Below are 10913 nucleotides of genomic sequence, written 5' to 3' on the forward strand. Positions count from 1 at the left end.
ACTTTTCTCTAGATGGCATTACCTTGGCCTCCAAGGCCACTGTAAGGAATCTGGGAGTTACCTTTGATCAAGACTTGTCTTTCAAATCTCATATCAAACAAATCTCAAAGAATGCTTTTTTTCACCTGCGAAATATTGCAAAGGTCAGGCACATCCTGTCCAAAAATGACGCAGAAGAACTTGTCCACGCCTTCGTTACCTCAAGGCTGGACTACTGCAACTCGCTATTATCAGGCTGCCCAGGCAAGTCTCTGAAAAGCCTACAGTTAGTTCAAAATGCTGCGGCGCGTGTGTTGACAGGTACCAGAAGAAGAGACCATATCACTCCTTCACTGGCCTCCCTACACTGGCTCCCGGTCAAATACAGAATAGAGTTCAAAGTTCTTCTTCTCACTTACAAAGCTCTCAATGGTCAGGCACCACAATATCTCAAGGATCTCATTGATCCCTACAAACCAAATAGAACAGCAGTGCGTTTGCAATATGCAAACATGCTTACTGTTCCAAAAATATCAAAAGTTACAATAGGAGGCAGGGCGTTTAGGTCCCAGGCACCGCAGCTGTGGAACCTTCTCCCGTCTTCGGTCCGTGGGGCTGACACGCTCTGCACATTCAAGACTAGGTTGAAAACCTTTCTCTACGACAAAACCTATGGCCAGACTTGTCTCCGGGTCTAGCTGGATACCATGGTCGTACATTGTTGTGTGGGTTTGTCTCCCAGCAGTAATATACACTATATAGGCTAATCTCTCCCCGGAGTCTCTTTTCGTCCTCCCCGTCGCAGTTCTGTGGACCTCTAATATTAACCCCCAACTGACTGCCGAGTGTGACCGTGGATCAGGCCTCTTCATGGAGCCCACCAGAAGTGTGACCTGGACCCGGCCTCACAGAGCTCGACCTGGACCAGATGTGGACCAGACCCCTCCACGGAGCCCACCTGCCTATTCTCTGTCTTCTCTCTCTGTCTATCTCTCTCCCTCTATCCCCCCCCCGACACGGTCGAGGCAGATGGCCGCCCACCCTAGAGTCGGGTTCTGCCTGACGTTCCTTCCTAAAGGGGAGTTTTTCGTTACCATTGTCGCAATATTGCTTGCTCTGGGTGGATCTTTGTTGGTTGTAAAGTGTCTTGAGACAACTTGTTGTGATTTGACACTATAATAAAATTGAATTGAATTGAATTGAGGACCTGTCTTCGCTGAAAGCACTTTCCAATTTTGAAGCAAAACAGCTAAACAATTTCTGCTTCACATCTTTGCCCATGAATGCATAAAGAAATGGGTTCATGCAACTGCTTGCGGATGCAAGAGTCACCAATATATCTATTCCAGTCTGGTGATTCTGACTGGGGTTGATGGCTAGTAACATAAAGATATGGTATGGAAGCCAAGAGATGACAAATGTGACTATCAGGGCAGTCATAACTTTGAAGGGCTTAGTGCTTGACTTTTTTCTGTAGCCTTACAATGATAACCATATAACACACAGTGATGATTATCAGTGGAAATACAAAGCCTAGAACAAAACGAAAGATGTAGGTACTTTTCTTGTCGTTGTAATCGGTGTAGCATTTCTGTGTATCATCGACATCATCGACATCACGAAACACTAAGGAAGGAATGCTCAGCAGCATAGAAAAGAGCCAGGCAACAACAACTGCAACTGCAGCCTTTCTCAGTGCACGATTGTTTTGGGCCCAAACGGCATGCACAACAATCACACAACGGTCAATACTAATAATTACCATTATTAGATCTGGCTATGCAGTAGTAAATGAAAGGCAGTCACTTTACTTATATTTTTACTTCTCTTTTTTTTTCTTTACACCAGTTAATTTCCTTTTTTTCTGTTGCTTTCTGTTGCCCGGGACCCAGGGGTGGTCTTTTAGATGGGTCCCAGGGACATCCCACTTCAACGACGTTAGCAGTCATGACTCTTGTGTGTTTGTGTGTTATTATCATTCATTCCGATCGTGTTTCTACGACAATTTATACATGGATTTTATTTTTTATAACATAGGATTGAAGACTGATGCAATGCAAATTGATTGTGTCCGTGGATGTTTTTCTTTTCTTTTTTTTCCCACGATTTATTTTTAAACATGGATTCTGTTAAAGAGTACAGTGTTGCATCCCAGGACCCCCGGGGGCCTCCAAATGTTCACAGAGGAGTCAAAGATATCATTTGAGATTTTCAAGTGGGCCTACATAGAGATGGATGAATGGATGGACAGATACTGTAGCTAAATAAACCTTTATTAATGTGTCACTCCGCAATAGGAATACAAAATGGTACATAAATTATATTATAATGTTATACAGTATAACGTTACACCCCATGACAGAGTATGTGTATGTGTGTGTGTGTGTGTGTGTGTGTGTGTGTGTGTGTGTGTGTATGTATGTTCTGTTCCAGAAGAGTGTGTGTGTGTGTGTGTGTGTGTGTGTGTGTGTGTGTGTGTGTGTGTGTGTGTGTGTGTGTGTGTGTGTGTTCTGATCCAGAAGACATTTACAGCAAGTTGTGGCAAACCAGGGGAAACAGCCAGGCCTATTCCCCACAGAATGAGGCTGGGGGAGGTGATAGAGGGAGTATATCACCCGGTACAGATATTGCAGCCAATGGGAGCCTGGACATGGACGCACCTGCCAGTAAGGCAATCACCAGAAGCTGTTAAAGGGCCGACGCCCAAGCTGTCTGGTGAGTGAGTCTGAACTGCTACAGGAGTGAGGAAGGAGGAATCTCTCTGCATGAGGAGGCTGGTATGAGGGAGATCTCTCAGGCCGACTGAACTCCTCAAGGGAGAGCCTACAGCACCCTCCCCCAAACTAAGTCACTAGCTCTCTCTCTGTGCTCTACCCACAGGACTGCAAGTGAGAAGCCTAAGCCCCTGAGAAGAGGAACCTTTATGTTGATGTTTTGCCCCGTTTGCCCCTTTCCCCAAGACTTTAAATAAAAGACGATTTAAGTTTATGCTGCCTCTGACTCCGAGCCTCTTGCTTTATTGTGAATCTGTACCTGTTCTCCCCTGGGTTGCCACAAAGTACATCTACCCAAAATACAATATTAGTTTTCTAGATACAAATTATATCAATCAAATCATGAATGGATCTCTCTCTCTCAAAATGTACAATTTTAATTATCTACAAATGACCATAAGTGATTCTTGTACTTCTTGTGACATTTCCAAGAGATGAATGTAAAAACTCAATTGCATTGGTGTCTTCTTGAATTAAGATTCTGTTAATTCTGTTAAAAAACACTGGCGCGCGCACACACAAAGTAAAAGATGAGTGTTAAACTTTTTTCATTTGCTGTTCATTTCGTTTGAATGATTTTAGCAATTTTTGACATAGTCCTATACTAGACCCCAGGAAATTACATCTGGCCACAAAAGATCACAGGATCTACTGAATGTGAAGGAGGAAACTGACGATTGAGCCTACAACACACAGTATGGGAGCCCCCTAGTACCTCCTTCTTCACATTCAATTGATCCTGTGATCTTTTGTGGCCAGTTGACTGGGGTCTAGTAGGAGTATAGTAAATAATAATAAAGAAATCACCGTATCATTGTGTAAATGAAGGCTGTAAATGAAAATAATAATAATAACACTGCTCCTTGACTTTGTCAAATAACAACCTAAAATATGAACTGAAAAAAACTAAAGTTGTCCTTTAAGCCAAACATTCCACTACTGAATTTCTTCCTCTCTTATAATCCAATCATCACTTTTAAACTACATAGTGTAGTACTAGTGCAGCTCATTTCCCTAAAATCCCTATAAAACATAATGTGAATATGTATTGGTGTCACACTTACAAAATGTGTGACATCTGTTATAGCATGAAAGGACCATGTACTGTGTATTAGCACTAAGGACCATGTACTGTGTGCATTAGCACTACAGATGAAAGGACCATGTACTGTGTGCATTAGCACTACAGATGAAAGGACCATGTACTGTGTGCATTAGCACTACAGATCCCCATTTAGCCATACTTTGATACTAGATGTGTGTGGAAGCTCTGCCGTCCATGGAGCTCGACCTGGAGAGATATCGGCTGGTTGTGCGGCCATCCTCCCCTATAGCATTTTCAATCTTAGACAGCACGGAACTCTTGAACTTCTGCTTGAAATCACCACCCATGAACACATACAGTACCGGGTTCAGGAAACTGTTGGCTGTAGCCACCGATGTGCCCACTGTAAGCCCGATCTTAATGTTCTCGTTGTGATAATGGGGGTTCTGCTCCAGTAGAACGAATACATGGTACGGCAGCCAACACAAGACGAACGTGCCGATGAGGGCTGTCATGACTTTGAAGGGCTTGGAAGACCTGTTCATCCTACTAGACCGAAGTCTCACCATAATGATGGAGTAGCAGATTAGGATGATGAAGAGCGGGATAACAAACCCTCCAATGAAGCGGCTTACTGCGATGGTTTTGTGGCTGTGTTCATGAGCTGTATATTTGTTGAAGCATATCGTCTTCCCCAGAAAGTTACCAATGTCCCGAAAAATCATAGCTGGCAAGCTTAGCACAATGGAGACAAGCCAGGCTAAGACAACAGCCACAGACGCCTTCCTAATCGTGCGGTGGTTCTGGGCCCACACTGGACACATGACCGACACACAACGATCAACACTGATGATGACCAGCAGGAAGATGCTGCTGAACATGTTCAGGAACATCACGAAGGAGGAGAACTTGCACATGACTAGCCCGAATTTCCAGTCTTTTGTTACAATGTGAGTGATGTTAAACGGTAGAAAGGTGCAGAAAATAAAGTCAGAGATTGCAAGACTGAGGTACCAGGTAGTGTTGACTGTCGTTTTCATCTTACAGCCAGCAATCCAGATCACCACACCATTGCCACAGATCCCCAGGAGAAAAATTAGCACATTGATCACCAGCAGAGTGATACATGAGGCCTCCTTGAAACACGTTGCATTGTGCGTGACAACGGCTTCCTCATGTGGTGTAGAGTTATCATAGACGTAATCATAGTCATCGTAAATTGTTGGATCAAAATCCATTGTGGTGATGACCTGTATGGTATTAGAGTCAAATTTCCTGTAAAAAGAAAACTATTATGTTTAAAATGACATGCCTGTCATCCCAGAGGATGTACTTGAACAGGATCAAAACATTTTGTTTGATAGTTAAATAAAAGATCAATATCATACTTACTGTAATGCGTTGTGTGCTGACTTGATGCTGTCTGAATCACATTGTGCTCTCAGCCGTGTTGTCCCCAATATGTCAATCAACATTACATCTCCTTTTTGACAAGCAGCTGATCACAGCAGTTTCACAATATGTCCATCCTCTGGATGCTTTCACTACTGCATTTAAATTACTGGACTCTCCCAGCCCGTCTTAACCTTTCATAAAATACTTATATACTTATGTTGAATTTATTCCCATAAGTTCCCATACCCTGACTGATGATAAACAGTAAGTTAATTGATACTTGAAGAAAAGGATGCCCAAATACTCCTCTCTCAGACTTTACGTGCACACAAGTGAACAAGTGAAATGAAAAAATACAACTCGAAACTGCAATAGCACGGTGTGTGTGTATTGACCGTTGTGTGATTGTTGTGCATGCAGTTTGGGCCCAAAACAATCGTACACTGAGAAAGGCTGCAGTTGCAGTTGTTGTTGCCTGGCTCTTTTCTATGCTGCTGAGCATTCCTTCCTTAGTGTTTTATGAACTTATCTCAGTCAATGAGGTTACGTACTGCCGCGGTAATTACAACAATACTACTACCCACGTCTTTCGTTTTGTTCTAGGCTTTGTATTTCCACTGATAATCATCACTGTGTGTTATATGGTTATCATTGTAAGGCTACAGAACAAATTCGCCACTACTAAGCCCTTCAAAGTTATGACTGCCCTGATAGTCACATTTGTCATCTCTTGGCTTCCATACCATATCTACGTTTTACTAGAGATTAATAACATTGTTTCAGTGTCTACCACACTAATATATATAACGACTTTTGTACACGCAAATAGTTGCATGAACCCGTTTATCTATGCTTTCATGGGCAGAGATGTTAAGCAGAATTTAAGTAATTTTGTTTAAAAACTTCAAAATGCTTTCATGGAAGAGATGACCTCCGGACGCAGAGCAACAGTCACAACATCACAACTTCATAGTTCTGAGCTTCTGAGAGAAGTATGTTCTCAATATTCATAGATATAAAACGATGTCTTGCTGCCCTGTGTTAAGTGTGTTTATCTGTTGCTTGCAACACAATCTCACTCCCACGACGGCACATATATATATTTCTTTTGGATGGACTTTCTTATTAAAGTCCGTTCCTAGTGTTCCTATGTAAAGCGCTTTGGGTATTTAGAAAAGCGCTATATAAATTTGAGCTATTATTATTATTATTATCTTGCCAGAAATGCACCTTCCCTTCCTTGTCACTCATAGACCTTAATTTAATAGAATTCCTCAGACGACACAATGCGCTGGCCCATTGACCATATACATACCACCACAGCATGCACAAAACAGTTTATCTTATGCACTAAACAGTTTATCAGTCTATCTATTGTTGAATACTTGCAGTAGTTGTGAATTTGTTTTGGTGGTATTTAACTTGACATAATTTAGCAAACAAATAGTTCATCACATTTAGTTGTATTAGCTGTATTGACATGTACATGTATGTTTATATTTGTAGGATACAGGGATTAATTTTGTTCGTGCGTGCTTAGAAGGCTACTCTTTTGAATAAAGTGTGTCTTTCACCAACCATTCTTAAGAAGAAATGTCTTCTCAGGACCCACTTATGCTGTTTTTACAAAGATTCTGACATACAGTATCTTTAGTCTCAATGTGGTTTTAACTGGTTAAATAAAGTTTAAATAAAATAAAAAGTACAATACTGCCCTCATGTGTTTGAAGGTAAATATTCAATTTAAAAGGATCCCTGGCTAATAAGACAAATATGCCTTAAAACGTTATACTTGGCCTCTACAACTAAAACTTGATAAAGTGTCCCTCGGGGCACAGCTAGGTCTCCACCAGGGCAGGCCTCCTGGTGGCGCTATAATAGGCCAATGTGAAAAGGGTGCCATTTCTTCTTACGCCTTGGATTGGATGATTTGAGGCATTTTGTTCAAAAAAATTGTTTTTCAAAAATCCTCCTGTTGGTGGCGCTATAACAGGCCAATGTGAAAAGGGTGGGATATATTCCTAGGAACATCTGTGAAAGATTTCACGTAAATTGCACGCTGCGTTCATGATTTGAGGCATTTTGTTCCAAAAATGTTTTTTGCAAAAATCCACCTGTTGGTTAGCCTGGTTCCAGCCCCTGAATCGCTAGCCACATAAAAAAATTATGTTCAGGCGAGTGAAACGAAAGTGTCAGGCTACCTGTTGGTGGCACTATAACAGGCCAATGTGAAAAGGTTGGGATATATTCCTCAGCCTATGGGCACGTTCGGAAATGCGCACCGGGAATCTGGTCAGTTTGTGGAGTGTGGTGGACGGTGTCGACGTCACAGAGTGCGTTCAGTGTGCCTAATTTACGAACGACCACAGCTGTGACGCATTCACATGAATCACACCGGACAGCGCAGCGCACTGGGTTTTCGAACGACAACGCACTGAGTGCACTGAATAAACGAACGACAAGAGAGCACACGTTCAGGGCACATTTCCGAACACGCCCTATAATAGGAAAGTGCGTGAAAGATTTCACGTAAAATGCATGCTGCGTTCATGATTTGAGGCTTTTTGTTCAAAATGGGCCAATATTAGCCATTTAGGATGGAATATGAAATATTGAACAGATCAGTCTTGAACACATGACTATAGAGATAGTGTGTAACAATTTGCAGGATTTTTGGACAGAATCTGGAGGAGTAATAGCAAAACATGTGTTTTTCAAAAGTCGGCCTCCTGGTGGCGCTATAACAAGCCGTTCTGGAAATTTGGGGCAAAGGTTCATTGTTAGCATTCAGGTGTGTGTGCAAAATTGTAGGTGCCCAAATGTGCCCAAAATGTGCTGACCTCATCACATTTGTCATGACTTCTATGGCTGTTTTTAGCCCAAGGAGTGCATTTTGTGCAAAACTAATGCTTGGAATGTATTCAGAATCATGAAAACCCCCTAGTTTGACATGTCACATGCTACTTAAAGCAAAAGGAAAGTTTGACATTTTTCCCTGCCATAGGATGTTAATGGTAGGGTCACAAGAAACCGCTATAAAAACATTGCCCAATAGTGACAGCCGGTCAGCAAGTGGATTCATGAATGTATGTAGGCTTATATAGACAATAATGACGACAGAGTATAGCATCTTGAAATGGGTCTGGTCCACAAGATTCGATACACCACCAAGATAATGATACCCATGTACCTCTGTGTAGTAGTCTAAATACTTCCGTAATGTCAACGCCGTCCACACTCCACACCCACAACATCGAGGGAGTTCAACAAACCACCGTGTAAAACCCACAGTTAAAATGGTCAAAGTGTGGTCCTCTGGCAGATTACATTCTTCAGTCCAAATTCCACCACACGGATTGAAACATATTTGCCACCCATGCCACCCAGGACTCCCATAGTAACATCAATGCCTATACCTCTGCTGTAGTGGATTACATCAACACAAATATAAACTTTCCCAAATCAGAAGCCGTGGATGAACCGAGAAACCTGTCTACTGTTAAAGGCACGTGACTCTGCTTTTGCATCTGGCGACGCAGAGGCCTATATAGCACAGCCAGGGCTAATCTGAAACGGGGCATCAAGGGGGCCAAGCATGTCCACAAGCTGAGGATCGAGGAACACTTTGCTAACAACTCCGACTCCCGGCGCAAGTGGCAAGGTATACAGGCTATTACTAACTACAAATCCACTAAAGCCTCACCTCTGTCTAGTGACACCTCCCTCCCTGACGAGCTAAATACGTTCTATGCTCGTTTTCATAGGGAGAATATGGAGACAGCCACCAAAGCTGTCCTCCCTGCAAACCACCAGCCCCTCATACTCTCCACCACTGACGTGCAGGCGGTACTGTGCAGGACAAATGCAGAGAAGGCTGCTGGGCCTGACGGAATCCCTGGACGGGTCCTACGGGCTTGTGCTGTACAGCTATCTGGAGTTCTGACTGACATCTTCAACCGGTCCCTGGCCCAAGTGGTTGTTCCTATGTGCTTTAAATCCACCACCATCGTGCCGGTACCGAAGCACCCCTCTGCAGTAAGGCTAAATGACTTCCGCCCTGTCGCACTCACCTCCATCATAATGAAGTGCTTCGAGAGGCTGGTCCTGGCTCATGTGAAATCCACCATCTCACAAACCCTAGACCAGTTCCAGTTTGCCTTTCGGGAAAACAGGAGCACAGAGGATGCCATTGCTACAGCCCTACACTTCACCATCTCTCACCTGGATACTGACAACACCTGTGTGAGAATGCTATTCATAGACTTCAGCCCAGCATTCAACACAATCATCCCCTCCAAACTGATTAAAAAACTTACCAACCTTGACATTGACCCCCTGCTCTGTAACTGGATACTTGACTTCCTTGTGAACAGACCCCAGCAGGTCAGGATAGGCAACCTCACCTCCTCAACCATCACCCTGAACACTGGTCTCCCGCAGGGTTGTGTCCTGAGCCCCCTCCTATACTCCCTCTTCACTTTCGACTGCACACTTGCACATGGCTTGGTACGGAAACTGTACTGTTGCAGAGCGGAAATCACTGCAGAAGGTGGTGAAAACTGCTCAGCGTATTATAGGCTCCTCATTACCATCGATTGAGTCCATCCACAAACAACGCTGCCAAGCCTGCCAGTCTAAGGCCCTCAGCATCATCAAGGATGCCTCTCACCCTTCTCGCCCACCTAGTGGCGAAAAATAAAACTTCTGGGAACTCAGATTACTCTCACCCCAACAACAGACTGTTCCACCCCTCCCATTCACAGAGGAGAAAGGGCTACAGATGCCTCAAGACTTCAACCACCAGATCCAGAAACAGCTTCTTCCCCTCAGTCATTATCCTCTTGAACTCCTCGACCAAGAGATAGAGTCCCCCTTCACTGACTGTACATACACTGTTTATTTCTTACTGCTTTTTATTATTGGTACCTACTGGGTGCTATTACTAACACATTATGATTGCTTTTGTATTGCATTGGAGTGATGCCAACAAATTAATTTCGTTTTACATGTGCGTAACAGTGTTCAATGACAAAATAAAATCCATCCATCCATCCATTCATGTGCAACCCAGATTCGGCACAAACAAGGGACTAAATTCATTTCACTCCTATGCCACAAAAATGTGGAACGCTCAACGCTCTACTAACAGTCATGCGAATCCCTTGACTCCTTTAAAACCGCTCTTAATCTGATTTATTTTCTTTCCTTTTTTACCTCCTTTATGATGAATTCCTGATCTGTTGGCTAAATAGAAGTGTATATTTGTACGTCTCTGAAATTAATGTTCTGATGAATTGAAAATGGTGGATCCTCACACTATTGTAAAGAAGTGTAATGCTTTATTTACAGTTTTTCTATTGCTGTGCTTGAAATGTATGCCCCTACTGTAATTCTGCAAACTGTTACATACTTCAATCAATCAATCAATCAATCAATCAATCAATCAATCAATCACTCAATCAATCAATAAAAAAAAAACACGCGCACACACACACACACACACACACACACACACACACACACACACACACACACACGCGCACACTTACTTTTGCTGAGCTGAAGTGACGTTTCCACCTTCCCAGCTACGTCCAATCACTGACTGCTACGAACCAGTCTTGTATTGCTGCGTTTTCAGCCAATCCGCAACACCTTTCATCATGGTTCCGACCAATGATGTTGCAATATGTTCACAAGTCCAGCCTTCAGTTCCAGGAAGT

The 10913-nt window shown here is 43.0% G+C and overlaps 1 protein-coding gene across 2 annotated transcripts; it reads right to left on the reverse strand.

Annotated features, from left to right (window-relative positions):
- Positions 1 to 2198: 2198 nt before the first annotated feature.
- Positions 2199 to 5248, reverse strand: LOC308317387 (chemerin-like receptor 1). 2 transcript variants are annotated; one of them, XM_080766355.1, is made up of 2 exons: positions 5191 to 5248; positions 2199 to 5073 (listed from the first exon to the last, which is right to left on the reverse strand). In XM_080766355.1, exon 2 carries the CDS (start codon positions 5034 to 5036, stop codon positions 4005 to 4007), a length of 1032 nt encoding a protein of 343 aa, XP_080622481.1. In that variant the 5' UTR covers positions 5037 to 5073; positions 5191 to 5248; the 3' UTR covers positions 2199 to 4004. The 2 variants fall into 2 exon arrangements, with proteins under 2 accessions (XP_080622481.1, XP_080622482.1); XM_080766356.1 differs by having other exon boundaries at positions 2199 to 5087; positions 5191 to 5215.
- Positions 5249 to 10913: the final 5665 nt, after the last annotated feature.

This window comes from Protomyctophum bolini, assembly GCF_963924005.1.
Source record: "Protomyctophum bolini genome assembly, chromosome: 6".
NCBI classification, from domain to species: domain Eukaryota; kingdom Metazoa; phylum Chordata; class Actinopteri; order Myctophiformes; family Myctophidae; genus Protomyctophum; species Protomyctophum bolini.

What these genes read in the sequence shown, in the direction of transcription:
- LOC308317387 (XM_080766355.1), bottom strand. Translation starts at nt 5,036, where the DNA reads ATGGATTTTGATCCAACAATTTACGATGACTATGATTACGTCTATGAT.